At 44.8% G+C, this 22,017-nt stretch overlaps 1 protein-coding gene across 3 annotated transcripts in view; it reads right to left on the bottom strand.

Moving 5' to 3' along the window:
• htr4 (5-hydroxytryptamine receptor 4) overlaps positions 1-22,017 on the bottom strand; it is a 129,968-nt gene that overhangs the window by 15,496 nt on the left and 92,455 nt on the right. For 2 of the 3 annotated variants that reach the window (XM_063877146.1, XM_063877145.1), the window contains exon 6: positions 18,962-19,533. In XM_063877146.1, coding sequence (XP_063733216.1) covers positions 18,962-19,533 — 572 coding nt within the window. Of the gene's footprint in view, positions 1-2,414; positions 2,515-18,961; positions 19,534-22,017 lie in introns of all 3 variants that reach the window. The other variant, XM_063877147.1, reaches the window with a different exon arrangement.

A 22,017-nucleotide genomic window follows, 5' to 3' on the forward strand; every position in this document is an offset into this window, starting at 1 on the left:
GATCAACAGACAGACAGACAGACAGACAGACAGACAGACAGACAGACAGACAGACAGACAGACAGACAGACAGACAGACAGACAGACAGACAGACAGACAGACAGACAGGCAGACAGACAGACAGTTTACTATATACAGTGGTATGCAAAAGTTTGGGCACCCCTTAGGAAAACCACTGCATCAGTTTGTCACTTGCTGAGCTTTTGAAGCAGCAACTTCATTTTAACATATGTTATACCTTATGGTAACAGAAACATCTCAGTAGTGAAATAACTTTTATTGGTCAAACAGAAACATGTTTATGTGCATTCAAACAAAAATAGGCATGTGCATAAATTTGGGCACCCCTAAGAAATAATTCCATTAATATTTAGTATTGCCTCCTTTTGCTGCAATAACGGCCTGTAGACGCCTCCTGTAGCCACAGACAAGTCCCTTAAGCCTGGCAGGTGGTATTTTGGCCCATTCTTCCACACAAAACGTCTCCAGTTCAGTCAGGTTTCTTGGCCTCCGTGCATGGACAGCCTTCTTCAAATAAATCCATACATTTTCAATGATGTTAAGGTCTGGGGACTGGGATGGCCATTCCAGAACATTGTACCTGTGCTTCTGCATGAATTCCTTGGTGGATTTTGATCGGTGCTTAGGATCATTGTCCTGCTGAAAAATCCAACCCCGGCGTAGCTTCAACTTTGTGACTGACTCTAGAACATTCTTGTCAAGAATCTCCTGGTACTGTAAGGAATTCATGTGGCCCTCAACTTTAACAAGTTTTCCAGTACCTGTGCTAGCCACACAGCCCCATAACATGATAGATCCTCCACCAAATTTTACAGTGGGCAACAAGTTCTTTTCATTGAATGCAGTGTGTTTTTTTCGCCATGCATACCTGTTCATGTTATGACCAAATAACTCAATCTTGGTCTCATCTGACCACAGTATTTTGTTCCAAAATGCTTCTGGCTTGTCCAGATGTGCTTTTGCATACCTCATGCGACTCTTCTTGTGATTAACACTCAGGAAAGGCTTTTTGCACATCACCCTTCCAATGAGCTCTTCCTGGTGCAAAGTACGCTGGATTGTGGAACGGTGAACAACTACACCATCAGCAGCCAGATGTTGTTGTAGTTCTCTGGAGGTGGTCTGTGGCTTCTCTGTGACCATTTTCACCATCCTTCGCCTGTGCCTTTCCCCTATTTTTGTCGGCCTACCACATCTTTCCTTCACACGGACTGTTCCTGTGGCCTTCCATTTCACAACTACGTTTCTGACTGTGGAGACAGACAGTTTAAACCTGTCAGATAATTTTTTGTACCCTTCTCCTAATTTATAATGTTGGATTATCTTAGCTTTCAGGTCAGTGGAGAGTTGTTTTGAGGTCCCCATCTTGCCACTCCCTAAGAAAGAACCTAGGCCAGGCACAGCCAGCTATTACCTATGTTAAATAGCCTTTTTCATGATTGGTTCCACCTGTCTTTGTAATTGAAGGTCTAATGAGCTAATCAAAGCAATTTTGTGCAGCAACCTGTCAGCTATAAATCCGTACAGGTGTTGAAATGAATGCTATTTATAAGGGTGCCCAAACTTTTGCACATCCCATTTTTTGCATTTTATTTTATTATAATAAAACTATGTAATGCTACCCTAAGAATTTTGGTCTGGAAAACACTAAAACGTCTACATCTTTGTAGGAAAACAAATGTTGTTGCTGTGATCTTCTATTATAAAGGAAAAGCAAATTGTCATGAAATCTCAGAGGGGTGCCCAAACTTTTGCATACCACTGTATCTAACGAGTTAGCTAGCTTAGTTTTGCTATCCATCTCATAAGGCAGAGCCTAACTGGTGGCTCTCTTCATTTAAATTCGAGTGACTTTTTAAGACCCTTTCTTCTTACGTGAGCTCCAGTTTTAACAGAACAGCCTAAACAACAAGGCAGTAAACATAAAGCACTCCACAGTCATGAAGCTAAAGTCACTAAAGATGCAAAGAAAGCATGACATCAGATTACAGGTGCTTTAAGGTTTTGCTTTGAGTAGTCATTGGACATCAACCTGTATCTTCAGAGGTCAACATTTGACAATCAGAAATAATTTAAAGCAAGTGAAGACCAATTCTCACACAGTCTCATTTTTAGCAAGCAACATCTCCGACACACTGAGGCTTTAAGACAGCAAACTCCTGCACGTTTCCTCCTCACATGCACCTTTTTTAAGAGACTAAATACAGATATCATAAAAGAGAATACCAAGTTTGTTCTTGGCTAAAAAACAGAGGTTCATTTGGCATCATCAAGGCATTCATCGTGACCGTAGGAAGCTGTGTAAGCGGCCTTATCTCTATTTACTGTGTGTGTGTGTGTGTGTGTGTGTGTGTGTGTGTGTGTGTGTGTGTGTGTGAGGCTGCAGACTCACTTGACAGAGCCTTGAGACGCCCTACACACACAGCAGCTAGACAGGCACTGGCCTGGTGTTGCAGAACCAGAGCAGGAGCTTGGAGGCAGAGGAACAGCCGCTGGAGAGGAGGAGGAGGAGGAGGAGGAGGAGGAGGAGGAGGAGGAGGGAAATAATGAGGGTACAGAGGAGAAAACATAGAAGTAAAGGACGTACAGATATGATGATGATTGAAAGAGGAAATAAGAAGCCAGTGAAGGAGAATAATTAAAGGTAAAGGAAGTGAAGAAATAAGGAAAGTAAAGAAGAAAGGAGGACAAAGTAGAGAGGTACAAAAGTAAATAGGAAGGGAGAAAATGTAAGAGATTTAATGAATGAATGAAGGGAAGAACAAAGGAGAAGGAAGGGGAAGGAGACAAAAGGAGAGGAGGAAGGGAGGAAGAGGGAGGGAGAGAGAAAGGGAAAAACAAGATTAGTTTACACCCAGACGACCCATCAGACAGCTGTGTGTGTGTGTGTGTGTGTGTGTGTGTGTGTGTGTGTGTGTGTGTGTGTGTGTGTGTGTGTGTGTGTGTGTGTGTGTGTGTGTGTGTGTGTGTGTGTGTGCATATGATCATCAAAGTTTAATTGCACTTTTCAAATGACCTACAATTAAGGCAGGAAAAACGCAGCAGACAGCCTCATGATATTCATGATGTGATATACAGGCTGTGTGAAGGTTGTGTGTGTGTTTAGCATTATAAGTCTAACGGCACACTGTGATCATTTTCAAAACTGTGCAATACTCCCCAAATGTGATGGTGAAAAGCTATTTCAATTTTCCAAACAAGCCAACACATCTTTCAAAACCCCTAGTGAGCGTCATGATCTGAATCACTGCCTCAGAAGCCTGGTGGTCTGACATGAAATGAGTTCTACCCCGATCTGCCTGCTTTGATGGGGATGTGGAGCATTCATGTGGACATAACAAGACTCTGAAGAACCCCCCAAACTTTAGCAGAGGACCGGAGAAGCTGTACAACTCCTTAGTGGTTGGGAGACCCAGGCTGGCAAATGAGAGTGCAGTGATTGATCCCGGACGAGCCCCCCAAAAAGGTTACGACCCAGCCCTTTAAGGGAAAGGTGTTTGTGGTTGAATTTAAGTTGCTTTTACCCAGATGAGACTACTTTTACTTACTGGTAATTTTAGAGGGACAAGTTACTTGTAGCTGACAAAATAAAATTGGGGTTTTGAAATGCCGTTAGCTAAACCTTGCTTGTACAGTTCTACTTTCTAGGTCAAAATAAGTATAAACAAAAGTCCTTTTTAAGGGCAAGTAGGAGATTCTGGGCTACATATTGACCTCCGTGTACTTTAAAATGTGTTCCCCCCTCCAGTGTTTGGTGGTGTTGTTGCAGAGCAGACAGTGAGAATGTGTGCAGGCTGCGTTGTGAGCGTGTGATGGGAGGCAGCTGTCAGAGCAGCGTTTCACCCAGCAGCCCGAGAGCAAGGCTTCCTGTTCGGAATTTCTCTGTTTGATTGTGTTTATCTGCAAGACAATGCAGTCCAGACACACACACACACACACACACACACACACACACACACACACACACACACACACACACACACACACACACACACACACACACACACACACACACACACACACACACACACACACACACACACACACACACACACACACACACACACACACATACACACACGTTTAATCTGAATTGTACAGAAAATGCAAACGGATCCACCGTGTCTCTTCCTCTCAGACTCACACACCTGTTATCTCCTTCCCTTTCTCTCTCTTTCATTTGAATACACACATCAAGATGACTAACACACACATCCACACACAAATGGTTTGGTTTGGGGACAGTGTGTGTGTGGTATTGCTTCAGCACAACAGAGCGATGCCACACACACTGTAGACTGGCAGAAACGCGAAGCACAGATGCAGACAGAAAACATTTGTGAGAAAATATGCAGACAGGAAGTAAACAGAAGAGTGTGGGAAAAATGCTCTGACATGTCAGTGACAAAACTGGATAATAAAACAAGGGTTCTCCCTCTCCGGTAGCGTGTTCTATTGGTGTGTGTGCATGTAAATGGTGAGCAGAGGCTAAAATCCCTGTGTTCCCTCCAGAGGGAGTTTCTCTATGGAACACTCACGCCTCTATTGGCTACCGGTCCAACACATTGTACGTGATAGGATAAGGGGCGGGACATCTCTTCGACCAATCTCAAAAGAGCCGGCCAGCAGACCAATCAGAGCAGACTGGGCTCTGGTTTCAGACAGAGGGTGAAAAGAGGTGCATGGAGACATGTCCCAGGAGAGACTCTACATACTGATATACACCTGAACATCAGCAGGAGAGGACTCTTTAAAGTAGAGACACTACATACTGATATACACCTGAACATCAGCAGGAGAGGACTCTTTAAAGTAGAGACACTACATACTGATATACACCTGAACATCAGCAGGAGAGGACTCTTTAAAGTAGAGACTCTACATACTGATATACACCTGAACATCAGCAGGAGAGGACTCTTTAAAGTAGATACTCTACATACTGATATACACCTGACCATCAGCAGGAGAGGACTCTTTAAAGTAGATACTCTACATACTGATATACACCTGACCATCAGCAGGAGAGGACTCTTAAAGTAGAGAATCTACATACTGATATACACCTGAACATCAACAGGAGAGGACTCTTTAAAGTAGAGACACTACATACTGATATACACCTGAACATCAGCAGGAGAGGACTCTTTAAAGTAGAGACGCTACATACTGATATACACCTGAACATCAGCAGGAGAGGACTCTTTAAAGTAGAGACACTACATACTGATATACACCTGAACATCAGCAGGAGAGGACTCTTTAAAGTAGAGACACTACATACTGATATACACCTGAACATCAGCAGGAGAGGACTCTTTAAAGTAGAGACGCTACATACTGATATACACCTGAACATCAGCAGGAGAGGACTCTTTAAAGTAGAGACTCTACATACTGATATACACCTGAACATCAGCAGGAGAGGACTCTTTAAAGTAGAGACACTACATACTGATATACACCTGAAGATCAGCAGGAGAGGACTCTTTAAAGTAGAGACACTACATACTGATATACACCTGAACATCAGCAGGAGAGGACTCTTTAAAGTAGAGACACTACATACTGATATACACCTGAACATCAGCAGGAGAGGACTCTTTAAAGTAGAGACTCTACATACTGACATACACCTGAACATCAGCAGGAGAGGACTCTTTAAAGTAGAGACACTACATACTGATATACACCTGAACATCAGCAGGAGAGGACTCTTTAAAGTAGAGACACTACATACTGATATACACCTGAACATCAGCAGGAGAGGACTCTTTAAAGTAGAGACACTACATACTGATATACACCTGAACATCAGCAGGAGAGGACTCTTTAAAGTAGAGACACTACATACTGATATACACCTGAACATCAGCAGGAGAGGACTCTTTAAAGTAGAGACACTACATACTGATATACACCTGAACATCAGCAGGAGAGGACTCTTTAAAGTAGAGACAGTAAATATACCAAACTGAAAAGATTGACTTTTTTCTCAGAATTTCGCTTTTTAACTTTGAAGATTTCACAATTCTTTTCAACATTTTAAGAACCACTTGTTATCATCTACAGCTTCCTGCCACACAAACATGCTGCTGTTGTTGCCGCATTGCATTCTGGTCTATTTTCCTCCTGTGGGCGAAGACATCCGTCTCTTTCACGATGGATGTATTGCTGTCTAATTGTTGACCAATAACAGCAGAGGGACGAGCCGCTGCCGTCTGATTTCAATCCCACATAACCAATTAACCAATTAGAAAATGAGTAGGGCGGTTAGACTAACGAATGAGTTCTCTCATATTACTGCGTTAAAGCTGTTACTGCTAATTGAAATCATTCATACGATAGATTCTTCAAAGTTGAGTGGTTTAATAAGAGCAGGGAAATTAAAATCAGTGTGACTTAAGTACAGCCTGCCGGCTCTAATCTCTAAAGGGTATTACTTTCAGTTCTGACTATTTGAAATAGCTTCTAAAGGGTTGTATAATTATGTGTTTGACTGACTTCAAGCAAAAGCTAACTCCTTTTAGATGTGTGTGTTACAACATGAGAGCAGAACACTCATTTCGTCGTCCACATTTGTTACACTATGAGCGTGTGTGTTCTAATGGACTCCCTAATTGCTTTCACCGCGGCTGCCAGTTGTGTTTACTCACGTGCTCCGAAGAAGACGTGCTGGCGAGGAGGACGCGCTTATCTTTCAAGGCTCTCAAGGTCGGCCGTACAAAATCCCCAAAACTAAACACCAGCAGTACAACAAGACAATTTAACCAATAAGAACAGAGGATGTGTGTCCTGTGATCAGGGTGGATATGCCAGCGTGAAGTGGAGAGAGAGTCAGTATTCCTAATCCCAAAAGTCCCTCTATGACTTTACAATAAGATGCATCTCCGATCATCTGGACTTTGGATCAAGGTACAACAAACTCATGGCCTGTATGAGGGTTTCCCTTTGCTATAGGTGCAGTGAAACATATTTTTGATGCCGACCCAGAAGTTAGCATCGCAAAGGACTCGCTCGACGAAAAGCCAATGGGATTTACCTTTGGCCTTTCCTTAGGTGCAGTGTAGCTGCTAATGCTGCTCGTGCCGTAAGAACCAGAACTGGAAGTGGGAAAAGGGGCGGGGCTACATGAGGAGAATGATAGCGGTTGTCAAATTATAATCATTCATATAAACAACAGCACATCTCTGGGAGTTTCCAGTGCCTTTCTGCCGGAGAAAGACCCTCTGCGGACTCTGCAGCTCTACGGTTTATTTCCCTGCAGAGCTGCGGTGGTTTTACTGCTGTTGGTGTTGAACCAGCTCAGCGTGTTATTGCAGAGACAAAGTGTGCAGACCCTCTCCACGAGCCCCTCTCTGTTTCCCTGCTCTCTGCAGGGGGTGCAGACCTTCATGCGTTGAAGCAGCACGTCAGGAATGATGGAAGTCTCCTATTAAGTCAAGATTATGAAACACTCCCGTATAAATCATGTGGACCGTCACTTAGAGGAATGGAGAGGTAGAGATCCAGTATAAATACATGACCAATACTGTATTGTTATTCCAATACTCTGTCCTCTCCATCTCCTCTTTCCATCCACTTCTATCTGACCTACCTCTCCTCATTTCACTCCCCATCATTATACTTCCTTTCCTGTCCCCTCCTTTCTCAATGTCCCGTCCAATCCTCGTGTTTCCTTTCCCCTGCCCTCTCTACTTTTTTGACTTAAAGTCTTTGTTTTTTTTAGTATTCCTCACCTCTTTACTCACCTTTTATCTCCTTCTTTCTTTCCTATCAAGCCATCGCAACTCTTCCCATATTCCACGTCCTAGTGTTATCTGTCCGTCCGTCCGCCCATCTAGCTCACCTTAGCTACCCATCCATCAAGCTCGCTAGCATATGTTAGCAATCTAGTTAGCTATGGCCCAATTTGTGACCCTCGTTAATTGGATTCTCTTCACAGCTCCAAACATCACCGCAAATTCCCAAGTATGCGTTCTTTGGATAAACTAAATACATTTTGGTAATTAAAATAGTGATTTATTGCCTGAAAAACTGTTATAACTTAACAACAGTTCATCGTTAAAGCTCAAGACAGTTTCTTTGGCAAGTAAAGGTTGATAAAGGAAGAGCCAAGACATTAAACGGCAATGTGGAAGCTGCCCAATTTCCCTCTCGTCCTCACACTTAAATCTCCTCTTAGCTCCTTTCTTTTCTCAGCTATTGCTCCATCCTCACCTGTCTTTCTTCCTCTCCTTCTTCCACTCCTTTCCTGCTTCCTTCTTGCCCATGTTGCATTTCCTCTCTCCTTCATCTTCTCCTCAATGAGCAATGACTCCTTAACTACAGTTCTCTCTCTCTGCAGCAGCAGACTTCAGATATAAGACTTCTATGAGACTATAAACACAGGCGTACAGCTGGTCTGTGTGTGTGTGTGTGTGTGTGTGTGTGTGTGTGTGTGTGTGTGTGTGTGTGTGTGTGTGTGTGTGTGTGTGTGTGTGTGTGTGTGTGTGTGTGTGTGTGTGTGTGTAATGGCTCAGTTAATATGCCTGGGAGGATAGAAGTATTATGTATCATGCTTTACTTGGCCACTGTTAGCCGTCTGATTCATCACACTCAACCTGTGTGTTACACAAACAGCTGTTCCTCACACTTAATGTGTTTGTTATTCTTGAAAACCAAAAGATTTACTGCCAATTAAACACGGCCACAGGAGGCTACACACACATGTCCACATCTTGGTTTTAATAATGCTGTTAGCTGTCATGTGCATTGTGTGGCACCAGAAATAACCTGTCAGTCAAACACTGCATCTTTACCATCTCTACAGTCTGTCAGTACATTCGCTTTAAATGTTGTTTTGTGTCTTTTTCTAGTGTTTGTATTCAAACTGTGGGTTCAGGTAAGCTCATCAGATCAGATGAAGGCTTGCATCCTTTAGAAATAGAAAAATGAATAAATGTGTGTGTCCATACAGACACATCCAGAAGACGTCAAAATCTAAGAAAATATGTTGGTACTGAAACCAGGCTGACAAAAGAGAAGAGTGTTAGTGCAGCTTCAAGACAGAGTCAGTGTTTCAATCAAAAAGGGCTTTATTTTTACCTGACTAAAAATCACCATCCAAAAACAAAGGGTATCGTAGCTCACCCGCTAACCCGCTCACCCGCTCACCCGCTAACCCACTCACCCACTGACCCCCTATCCCACTGACCGGTTTACAAAGACTTCTTCTGAGACTGAGAGCCTCTTGCTCCCTCCATCTGCCACCCCAAACTGAAGCACTCTCTGCTCCCTATAGTGCTAATTGGGAGAGGGTGGGGCCCCCTGTTGGGGATGTAGGTGCCTCTGAATACCCTGCAGGCAATAGATAGCCTGGGCTAATGATAGCTAGCTTGCAAAATAAACAAGTTAGCTGCTAGTTAGTGGCTAGTTAGCTTGTTAGAAAGAAAGCTCTTGTACCTATATGATATATGCCTCAGTACTGAAGCTTTGGTTTTATAAAAGTGCTAAGACAGAAGTAATGTGCTATCATGTGCAAAGCCTCATCACGACTGTTTTACTATGAGATATTCTGAATGGCAGGTATCTCTCCTGCTGTTTCAATTACATTCACAGTCGTAAAAAGAAGAGCAACAATAGGCGTCATTACTCACAGATATGGGAGAGAGTTTCAGGAGTGACCCTTTTCCCCTCGGGGGGAGGACACTCGACCTTTGCACAGCCAGTGATTAGCTCAGGGCCAGTGAGGGTCAAACCTGAACAAACTCTAATAAAGCGATCGGAATAAATGTTCTATAACTGGACCGTTTCCCAGACGGTAGCAGGCGAACGAGCCGCGGTACCCGGTGTCCTCACACAGCAATCGTGTTCGATTTATTGGGTGACGTGGTTTAGTTATATGTGTACCTGCTTTATTTCCTCGCCCACACACTGATCGCCCTGACCCTGGCAGTCAGAGAGCGTACCTGTCTGTGGGAGATGGATAACAGCCGTCACTTCCTTCAGATAATGATCTGTATTCATTACAGAGTATGACTCAGACAGGCTATAATCCCACATCGGGTCTTGCCCCCGAGCACAAAGAAAACAAACGAATGGTTAGAGCCAGCTTATTCTTATTTGATGAAAAGGTGAAATAAACTCATCACCTGGTGGCGACCTCTGGAGCCAGGGAATATTAAAAGACTACAATTCCCACGGCTCCAGCCTTCAGAGAGGCCCTGCTGATTTTAGACTTAGTTTAGTTTTAGTGGTGAAAAATGTCAAAATGATGAAGAAATGTCAAACTTTAAGGAATTCAAACTATGAAGATAAAGAAGGACATTAAAAAAATAATGTAACTTGTAAAGAAAATGTCAAAATCTAAGAAAAAAACAAAACTCAAAACTTCAGGTTGATATATGTAGCGTCTCTCCTGGGACATGTCTCCATGTCTCTGTGTCTCCATGTCTCCATGTCTCTGTGTCTCCATGTCTCTGTGTCTCTGTGTCTCCATGTCTCTGTGTCTCCATGTCTCTGTGTCTCCATGTCTCTGTGTCTCCATGTCTCTGTGTCTCCATGTCTCCATGTCTCTGTGTCTCTGTGTCTCCATGTCTCTGTGTCTCCATGTCTCCATGTCTCTGTGTCTCCATGTCTCTGTGTCTCCATGTCTCTGTGTCTCCATGTCTCCATGTCTCTGTGTCTCCATGTCTCTGTGTCTCCATGTCTCCATGTCTCTGTGTCTCCGTGTCTCCATGTCTCTGTGTCTCCATGTCTCCATGTCTCCATGTCTCCGTGTCTCCATGTCTCTGTGTCTCCATGTCTCCGTGTCTCCATGTCTCTGTGTCTCCATGTCTCCATGTCTCTGTGTCTCAATGTCTCCATGTCTCCATGTCTCCATGCTCTAATGCTCAGAAAGCTCTTTATGTCTCTCAGACTGCCTGTGCTGCAGCTCCTCTTTTCACCCTCTGTCTGAAACCAGAGCTCAGTCGGCTCTGACTGGTTAGCTGGCCGGCTCTGTTGTGATTAGTCAACCAGCTTAAAGACGTCCCGCCCGTTAGCCTGTGAATGTGTTGGAATACTAGCAAATAGGAGTGCAAGTATTACATAGTGATGTCACTATTATCCGGAAGTAATCAAAGGAAGTCATCTCCAAGCACAGAAACCTACAGCACACTACAGGAAAGGGAAGACCCCAAAACGCTGAATAGTTCCTCTTTAAAAAGGGTCTTCAAAGGCTGCCATACAAAATCCACAGTAACACACACAGTGAGCGACTGTGACTGGCACCTCCTGGATGAATGAAGGTCAGACAGGTCAGACTGATCAAGACCTTCGTGGAGGGGGGGGGCGATGAACATCCGTCACTGTAGGTCCAGAGGGATCAACTCAGTCCACATCAGAGGCAGGATCAATGCATCCCAAATACCAGAGACACATTAATCCTGCTGTCTGAGTCCGATCGACCGCCTCCATTCCTCCACGTATCTCTGACGCGTTAATCTCAAACTGCAGCCGTTTGTCTTAATTAGCATCTGGAGTTCAGTCTCCTTAAACCACAACTGAGAAGGAGGCTGGGTTTTGGCAGAAAGGGGTTAAACAATACCTTTCTTCCAGTGCCTGTGCACGGATTACACTGATTCATTACCAGGACTGGATCCAAACACACAACTCTCCTTTGTGTTTTCCTGTCCTTAATGACTTCACGTCTCTCATAACTCTGTGGCGTCTCTATCACGCTCTTATCTCGTCCAGAAAGCTGCAGGACACATTCTCTCATAATGGAACTCTTTATCTCCTTCTGTTTAATCACAATCCATCAAAGAAACCCTGAAACACTCGTTGTAGGGAAGACTTTGTTTTGGGCGATTGCATCTTCTCTGATTCATGAATTCTGTTTGTGTGTATCTCTAAACCCAGACTAATTTAAGGGGTCAGCAGGTGAGACATTTCTCTCAGCCTGTTTCCAATACTTCCTGTTTTTATGGTGAAATAGAGAATGGTATTGCCTCTGCAGACCTCATGAAATCGTGAACACCAAACCCTGAATATCTGAAATGGGTGTTTTATAGTTTACAGCCCATAAGTAATCCCTGTAAAAACAACACTGCTCTCCTCCGGTTCTTCCACTTGGTGCATACAGATCCTGGTTTCACCTCACAGGTTCATAAACAATATGAAGCAGGAACGACGAGCAACTCATTTTTATCAAACTGTTATTTTATTCAAATCGTTTTTATAATTTATGTTTATTAAAAGAAAGCTTTACTCTAACTTCAATTTGAGTTTTTACTTCACTCTTAATTTGTTCTTGTATTTAAATGTAATTCTTATTTAATTCAGTTATCTGTTGATATCAAGAGTTCTTAATCATCATTCATCTATAAGGGGTTGATATTGTTTTACATTTTCTTATGTTTCTTAATCTCTGAAGCTCTTTGCTACCTTAAACATTCTGTACAAAAAAAGGTTAAATTGATTTGATGAACGAGAAGCTGCAAAGTCCTGTCATTCTGTTGTAATTGACATGTGATCTCCTCAGCGCAGCAGCCATTAAGGTAGAAACAAATACAACACACGGACAGCTGATCACCACAATCTGATTACTGCACTAATTCCTGTTTCAGCTGTCAGAGTCCATCAGCGAGAGGAGGAGACGGTAGAACGTGATTTAAATGAACTCCAAACAGCAGAGAGGAAGACCATAACGTTAAAATCCATCAGGAGAAACGTGCTGCAGCTTCAGAAAATCTGAACTCCTGCAGAAACATCTGCAGCAGCTCTTCAACACATGCAGCCTCTAGAGAACATTCAGCAGAGGAAACATGAGCAGTTTAATAAAAGCTGCAGAAACCAAACGCTGCAAGAAGCTCCAACACAACGGAGACCAGGGGACACTAAAGAGAGACGCACACAGCTGGAGACCAGGGGACACTAAAGAGAGACGCACACAGCTGGAGACCAGGGGACACTAAAGAGAGACGCACACAGCTGGAGACCAGGGGACACTAAAGAGAGACGCACACAGCTGGAGACCAGGGGACACTAAAGAGAGACGCACACAGCTGGAGACCAGGGGACACTAAAGAGAGACGCACACAGCTGGAGACCAGGGGACACTAAAGAGAGACGCACACAGCTGGAGACCAGGGGACACTAAACAGAGACGCACACAGCTGGATACCAGGGGACACTAAAGAGAGATGCACACAGCTGGAGACCAGGGGACACTAAAGAAAGACGCACACAGCTGGAGACCAGGGGACACTAAAGAGAGACACACACAGCTGGATACCAGGGGACACTAAAGAGAGACGCGCACAGCTGGAGACCAGGGGACACTAAAGAGAGACGCACACAGCTGGAGACCAGGGGACATTAAAGAGAGACGCGCACAGCTGGAGACCAGGGGACACTAAAGAGAGACGCACACAGCTGGAGACCAGGGGACACTAAAGAGAGATGCGCACAGCTGGAGACCAGGGGACACTAAAGACAGACGCACACAGCTGGAGACCGGAGCGCTGGGTGACCTTCAGGATCATAAAGCTGTCTCTGTCTCTGTCTCTGTCTCTGTTGTTGTTCTCCTGAAATGTTTTCTGGTCTTATTCTAACCATGTGATCACAGGACTCCTCCTGATGTCACTGCAGATATCTGACCCCTGGCTGTTGGTCACGTTACTGGCCCAAAAAATAGTTGCAGACAGAAAAATAACATTTGGTGACAAAAGGAGAGAAAGTCGATGAAAAGAGAAGAAAATGTTTGCGACAAAAAAATTGAGTCTCTCTCTCAGAGTGAGTCTGTCTCAGAGTGAGTCTGTCTCAGAGTGAGTCTGTCTCAGAGTGAGTCTGTCTCAGAGCGAGTCTGTCTCAGAGTGAGTCTGTCTCAGAGTGAGTCTGTCTCAGAGTGAGTCTGTCTCAGAGTGAGTCTGTCTCAGAGTGAGTGAGTCTGTCTCAGAGTGAGTCTGTCTCAGAGTGAGTCTGTCTCTTAGTCTGTCTCAGAGTGAGTCTGTCTCAGAGTGAGTCTGTCTCAGAGTGAGTGAGTCTGTCTCAGAGTGAGTCTGTCTCAGAGTGAGTCTGTCTCAGAGTGAGTCTGTCTCAGAACTGGAAGAGTTTGTCAGGATATCTGAAGGTTAGCTTCGTTAGCGAGCTAGCTCACAGCAGATCTGCAGTGACATCAGAAGGAGTCCTGTGATCACATCGTTAGAATAAGACCAGAAAACATTTCAGGTAAGTTTCCAACAACAGCTGTATGATCCTGAAGGTCACCCAGCGCTCTGGGATCTGATCCATACTCATTAAACGTCTTGAATGTCAATATATTGATGCTAATGGTACCAAATCCATAACCCTCTGCCCCAGTGTGCCAACCAGTGTGTCCACGCTGCAAACATGGAGAGCTGGATGATGTGAAGACCTCCTGCTGGGCATTGAACAGCCCACATGTCCAGATTCCATCTTTCCAAACAGACTAATGGAGGTCTGAGCGTGTGTGGGAGATATAATGAGTCAACGTGCAGGAAAACATGACATGTGTTATATAAAACACACATTCAGAGTCAAATATCACAGTAGATGTTCTGCAGAGAGTGAAACACGCTCGCTGTGTGAAGGAGGAACATTGTTAATAAATGGTCTGAAACTAACATGCACGGCTGCTAATGATGGGGGAGCTGCAAGGCATTACTTCATTCAAATTCAATTCTGAATCGTGCACTGACTAATATTTATCATACCAATGAACTCCAATGGTTTGTTAAACGCAGCACTTTAAATATTAATTGATGACGAGAGACTGGGACAGCGAGTGTGTTGCGATGCTAAAGGCAGTTCAGATTAAATATAACGTCCACCCAACCCTTCGAGATAAACATTTCTATTGAAACTATCAGCGTAAATACTCATAACCACGCTTTACTAAAGGTTGATCTGTTTGCACGAAATGGGGCGAAGCCTGCAAGCTAGTTCAGGCAGTCAACTCGAGCACCAATGATACATTCGCACATAACGCCCCTCGTCACTCTTGCAACCAACCAAACATAGTCTCCTAATCTGGCGCTCTATTTAAGCTGTCGGATCCGCCTACCTCTGCTCCGCTAATGCTGCTGCTGCTGTTTCCACGCTGCTGCTGCTGCGTTCAGGTTGGAGATGCCTGCCTGCCCCACCACCACCCCAGCTTCCTCCTGTAGGCTCGGGGGAAAGTTATCTAATCATCACTCAATGTTCTATGTTAATATGTGGAGTGATGAGGCCTGAGCCTAGACGCCAAACTCAAACTATATACTGTTTCTAATAAACATGTTAATGAAACACGTGAGCTGTCTGACTGAACTGTGCAGGTACAGGACTTGTGTTTGAATGGATTTAATTTCCAACAAACAATCGTCCACAAACGTCCAGAGCTTGCTCACCACCACAGACCAGTAGACGGCGAGAGTTGTGGTACACGCTCATTATTCCAGCTCCTGTTACCTTGGCTGTTTGGTAATCCTCAAGAGCCAGGCTTTTCTTGTGAGTCTTGCATGTGAAGTTGCTTTGAATCATTTTCACCTTCATGCACGATTGAGAAAAACCCTCACAAGCTTTCTGGGAATCTCCCTCCATCGTCTACAGCCCGAAGCAAATATATCTCCAGCCTTTGTTGATTGATTGACACCTGATCTGATACAGCCAATGGTGATGGCCTTCTCTTGCTTTCTTGGGGCGGCTGTGGTTGAGTCTGTAGGGACTTGGCCTTGGTTCATAGAATAGATAGAGTCGGAGGATGAAACCCTCTTTATTGTCACATACATGCACACAGCAGAGCACACACAGTGAAATTGGTCCTCTGCATTTAACCCATCCTAGTACTGGGAGAAGTGGGCAGCTATTGTGCAGCGCCCGGGGAGCAATGGGGAGGGGGGATTGGAGGTTTCTGGTGCCTTGCTCAAGGACACCACAGCAGGGTATAGGAGATACCCAGTCCAAGCCCCTACTTACTGAGCCACTGCATGTCCCAATTGGACCAAAATATAGTGGACTGGTAACTGGTAGCTGACATCACCTCCTGGCTGCCTCTCCGCTCTGGACCGCTTCAACATGCATGTTCATGTTCACCTATATACGTGTACTGTGTCTTGATAAATAAAGGTTCAACTTCTCTCCAAACAACCAATGGATACCTATCCTTCAACATCATCTCCATCCTTACCGTTGAAAGACACTCCAGTTAAAACAGCATGAGGGACAAATAGGAAAGGGTTGTGTTGTATGCCAAAGAAATGATACGCTCGTAAAGAACCCTGCAGCCACCTCGATGAACCCCACTGCCCCAACACATGACATCCCATCTGTTATTGACAGTTACTATGCAGTGAATTTATGGATTAGGAACGGAGGAATCCTTTAAAGACGGACAGATCACTGGTGTTACTGGTTCCCCCAGCTGAGTTATTGTATTGTAAAATAATGACCTGATAGAAGACTTCCAAATGGGGCGGCTCACATTAATCGTCAGGAACAGCTCTCTGGAGGCGGTCCAGAAATGTCAGACAGGGGTGGGAAATGTTAGGAGTAATGTCGGCAGGATGAACAGTAATTGGTCGGAGCCTGATTGATTTCCGACAACGAGCTCGGCTCCGTAATGTCTCAGGACGTCAACACCCTTTTGAACGAGGATTGAAATCGTTTGAGTCAAATCCCTCATTGTCTCTGCAGCAGGTACAGGAGGAGGAGGATGTTCATGAACTACTTCATGAAGTCTCCTTTGTGTGTTTGTGTTGGCTTTCTTTCTAGGAACATTCCCACCACAGCCTCTTCTTTTTCTAGAGTCACAAGAATTAGAAAACAGCCTGGACGATACCAAGTGGTGCCCTGCAGGGGTGTGGTGTCATGTTAGTTGTTGTCCCTTCTACTTTCTTGCAAACTGAAGGGTTGTTAGTCGTCTTGACCTTTATAAAGTGCACACAAAGAGAAAGTGCTGCTTCTGCGCGTTACTGAAACTGATTCACTGCGAAGATGCTGCACACATAATGACTCTGAAAGCGGACCCGGTACCACTTTGAATTCTGGGGTTTTGGCAGTAAATTCTACATGCAAAGTTCAAATCAAACCTTTTGTGCCGTTGCATTATGTTGAAAAGCCCCACTTATGAAACAGACAGCCTGAGAGAAACACCAGGAGCTATAGCAACACAAACACAGTGTGACACATGCTCCCCGTGTCACTCAGAAGTCAACAAACAAGGATTCAAACTCAGTATTTTGAACCAATTTCAGGACAGTTTCACAAAATGACACGTGTTTCTAGGCAGGAAGATCTACAGTATGACGTCATCCCTCTAGCATGTTTCTGATTGGACGAAGACTTGACGCAACCGTCCCCAGTCCCTCCACCATATTATTCACTCTATGGTGCACATATGCAGTCAGAAAGGCCGACCCTTTGTATAATACGCCGGATATAACGTGCATGACTGGTTAACCTTGCACAAACACACACACACACACACTGCTGTGCCACATGCATCATTCTTTAAACCCCTTTTAGAAATATAAGAAGATAAGCGCCGTGCACGTTAAGCTGTATCTCTGTAAACACGTCTTCACAAACAGAAACAGGTCGACGAGTCAAGGCCGTGAGTTGGAGAGTGAAGGGACTGGAAGTGTATTCCTTCAGAGGTAAATAAACACATGTCTTTGTATCACTAGAGGCTGTTGTTACCTGCCATCTGACCCCCCCCCCCCTGCAGTGTGTGGTGCATGCAGAGGATAAATGGCCCCCTGTGCATTCTGGGAGATAATCACTGACATGTGCATTCACAGAAAGAAAGCAAAAGCCGTGTTTTAAGTAGATGAAACACATAAGGGTGGAAATCTATAGGGTGAACTGAGCTCTTTACTAAGACCCGCTGTGGGGGATGAAGAGAAGCTCAGATACACAAATACAGAGTTGGGTCTTTAAGATGTCTTTATAGTCATTCTCAATTCTAGATTCTTCTTCATACATCAACTGTCCCCTTTTCACATTAGTCTCATGAAAACATCCACGGTTTCTACGCTGGAATCGCCATCATTACAAAACATACTGAGTCCTGATGGAAACTGAGCTGAAGAAAGCATGATGTTCAAACAGAGGTCTGGGTTCAGGACTGTCCTGATTACAGTCAGGATGTGTGCTGATCTGGGCATGCAGTTATCCGAAAGTAATGTAACTTTCAGCAGTGGAGTTAGTAAGTAAAGTAAGGGATTACCTTTCTCTAAAGTACCGAGTAGTGTCTAATAAATGACTTTCTTTGAGTAACTCCCACAACACTGGCTATTCAATGTCTTATTGTTAACCCAAAGGGTGACGTTTATGCCACTTTTGACCCAACAGTAAGAGCTACTACAGATCACCATGCAGGATATATGGATGCTCTCTTTGTTATCACTTTTGAGTACGGGTTAATGTCCGATAAACCCGAGCACAAAGAAACTCTGAGCCGAGGACCATTTGAAACTGGGAGGATTATACAGTTCATATTATTTCTATTTGTGTTGTGTTTGGATTAGGGGAATTGGGATCAGAAGCCATGGCCATAAATTGTGTGACCCCCCCCCCATTCAACATTCACGTAGAAATATGAAATTTGGTGGGCACCTGGAGCATGCTGAGAAGTACAAAAAAAGCCTCTTGGATTGGGTATACCGTAAACCCAGAAGAAGGTTGGAGACTTTTTCAGCTGACGTACTTTAACAGACTCCTCCGCCAGACTTATTCTGATCCACTTCAAATGTTGTCAAGACCATCTCAAGGCGAGGAGGACTTGAAGTTTTAATGCAACAAAACTTTAACATCCCTTCAGCTTGTGTTGACCCGGCTAACAACCAGAAACACATTCAAAGACACAAGCGATCAGGAAGTGGTGAAATGCTGACTCATTTCCGGGGTTTTAGGACTCATTCCTGCACCACTCTACGACAGTCAAACCCACAACAATGATTAGGGGGAACTTACTTGAGTACATGTGTGGAGCCGTTGATCTGCGTGGCTGTGCAGGGGGCCCCGGACCCCAGGATGGACGGCCGGCGGTACCTCTTCTTCCCACAGCAGAGGATGATGAGGAAGGCACGGCGGAAGGACTTGTTGAGGAAGGCGTAGAGGATGGGGTTGAGCATGGAGTTGATGTATCCCAGCCACAGGCAGGCGACCCACAGCTGGTCCGGCACCGTGTAGTCGATGAAGGGGTCCACCACGTTGGTGACGAAGAAGGGCGCCCAGCACAGGCAGAAGCATCCCATAATGATGCACAGAGTCTTTGCTGCTTTGGTCTCTGTTCGCATGCGGTTGTTGCGTTGGTGATCGGCAGAGTCCACGCCGCCGCCACCCCCCGCCCCCCCCGCCCGTTGCAGCATGCTGATCTGCCGGGCGTGGGCCCGGGCCGTGACGTAGATCCTCTGGTAGGCCAGCACCATGAGGACCAGCGGGATGTAGAAGGCCACCACGGAGCAGGTGAGGGCGTACGGCTTGTTCACCATGAACACACAGGAAGTGGAGTTACTGCCATCGCTGTGGCGCCGCTGCTCGATCTGGTGGGGGAGGGGTAGGGGGGGAGGTTAGAAGATTCAGAGACAGTGCTGTTGTTTGGTTTACTGGTAGATAGTACATTTAAGGGGTGCATAGTGAATCCAAATGTTATTCAAATCAATGGTTTAGTGCAATAGATGGATAAGTACATACTAGATCCATCCGTCCCAGCCTTTAGGGGGTATAGTACGGACACTCAAAACAAATATATTCTGAAATAATTCATTTAATGTCTCTGCGTTTTAATATCGCCATATTTTTTCTAACTGTTAATGCAACTACACAAAGAGACGCCTTCAAAATAAAAGCATCTCTAATCAAAACAGGAAATGGAACTGAAGACGATAAATGCGTTGAATAAAACTGAAGCGTTTGTACTTTTATTTGCAGACAGAATGAATTGGAAATCAAGTAGAGGATCTTTTTGTAACGACATTTTGATCATAAAAACAGTACCCTAAAGTATCTGAAACTGCTACCAAATGTCCTTTGTATGTAAAAACATGATCTCAGCTGGCAGAAGAGGATGAAGAATTTAAAACTAAAATGCCGTTGCCTGTAGTAATGTAGTCATGCAAGAAATGACTCATCTTAATCACATTCAGACCTTTAATAATTCAAAAGTAGAATGTTGTGTTGACATAAGTCCGACCAGCTGCCCGACCCGCCCATAAAACCCCGCAGATTTCACAACAAGCCATCCAATACTCCTCCCTCTCAGATGACAGTATTGGGGCTCCTGAGGGAGGCGCTGCATATCCTCATTCATCTCACAAAAGTCCCATTACAGATTTTCCTCGGTTATCATCTCATCTCTGTGGGGAAACCCCGGCTCAGGGTCTCGAGATGAAGATCAATCCATATCTATATATCTGCAGCGGATCCCACTGAGCAGAGTTTCCATTAATGGGCAAACGTTTTGAAATGGTAACCTGCGGGCGTTGAGGTTACCTGCACTTCTGCATCAATGCACACAATGGTGAGTGTGTTCTATAGGGGGTGCAACCTCTATTCCTTCATCCCCCTATACGACATCCCCCTATAACGACATCCCCTATAACGACATCACCCTATTCCGACACAATTTTAGTACCGCCATTCCGACAGTCTACCCAGGCGCGTCGGGGCATCGTCTTCCTTTCATTTTTGTCTGTGTCTTTTGAACATAGTCAGTTTATTTAGTTTAATATAATACAGCCTGTTGGTGTAATGGATGCACTGACTGGTTGGCACTCAATTTCGTTGTTGTCCGATCGCCCTCCATCCGATCTGCAAGGGAGTCGCTCAAAGAAAGCTAAAGCTATGCAAGCCATCGAGGCTGCTCCCAATTCTGCGGAGCTGTAGACCGGAGCTGATGGGATGACGATGGAGAGACTCGGAGGAGCAGTGGCGGTGGATTCGGGAGGGCTATCAGAAGCGTCCGTGAGGGAGGAGGGGGGCCCTGCGTGTCTGACAGTGTCAACTACCGCTCCGAATGCTTCCACTGAAGTGGAGCTATGCAGACCCAACGCACCGCAGATGCAGACCTTCAGACACCCTCCCAGCACATCACACACACTTGCAGAGATGGCCTACAGGCCTGTGTAAGCCGATGGCCCCCATTTTATATTAATGACCTCATGTCGAAAAAAAAGTAAAGTGCCTCGACTCAGACAATTAGACGTCAATGTCGGAGTAGAGGTATGTAACCGTTCTATAGGTGTTAGTGCATGTAAATGGTCTGCAGAGGCTAAAATCCCTGTGTTCCCTCCAGAGCTCTGTCCCATTAACCTTGGTTTCTTTCTCTACTTGTCAAAGAGCACATTTGAAGCAGTTCTAGTAGAAATGAATTGCCTTGATTAAAGAGAACGGATCATCTGAAGATCATATGGACGTCATTCCGAGGGTCTTTGGAGTGGAAAATATACCGTCTTTATCAAAGTCAAAGGATGATCATTAACTGCTCATGTGATACATCAAAAGTGTGAGGAATGATGTCTTTCAACCACAGAGTGCTGGAGATGGTAGCTGCCTTTGAACCCTTACTTTGTGCTAATCAACGGTTAGAGATCCTCTTTTTTCCCGTTGATCAGTTCTCAGTCTGTGTGGATTTGGCTTTGGACGAATAAGAGTATGTCTCAAACAGTAGGAACCCTTCAAAGAACACACGGCGACAGTGCGTGTTTCTGTTGAGCGTCCAAAGTTTTCGGGTTGTTCAGTTTTGGAGCAGCAGTTTGTGCCAGAAGTGAACGGCCACACAGAATATTAAACAGCTTTAATTAGACCCAAAGAGACACTGCTGCCACCGCTATCTATAGACCGCTGTACAGGCAAGTGTGTGTGTGTGTGTGTGTGTGTGTGTGAGGGAAGGCTGTGATGTGTGAGTCACTGCCAATGGTGCCAATTATGAGCCGGTCAGTCCTCCTGTTGTCAGTCAGCTCGGATGTAACTCAGAGGGGAAGTCTCACCACACCTCTTCACACAGGAAGCAGGTAAACATGAGTTAA

The sequence above is a fragment of the Eleginops maclovinus genome, chromosome 23 (genome assembly GCF_036324505.1).
Source record: "Eleginops maclovinus isolate JMC-PN-2008 ecotype Puerto Natales chromosome 23, JC_Emac_rtc_rv5, whole genome shotgun sequence".
In the NCBI taxonomy this organism is placed as follows: Eukaryota; Metazoa; Chordata; class Actinopteri; order Perciformes; family Eleginopidae; genus Eleginops; species Eleginops maclovinus.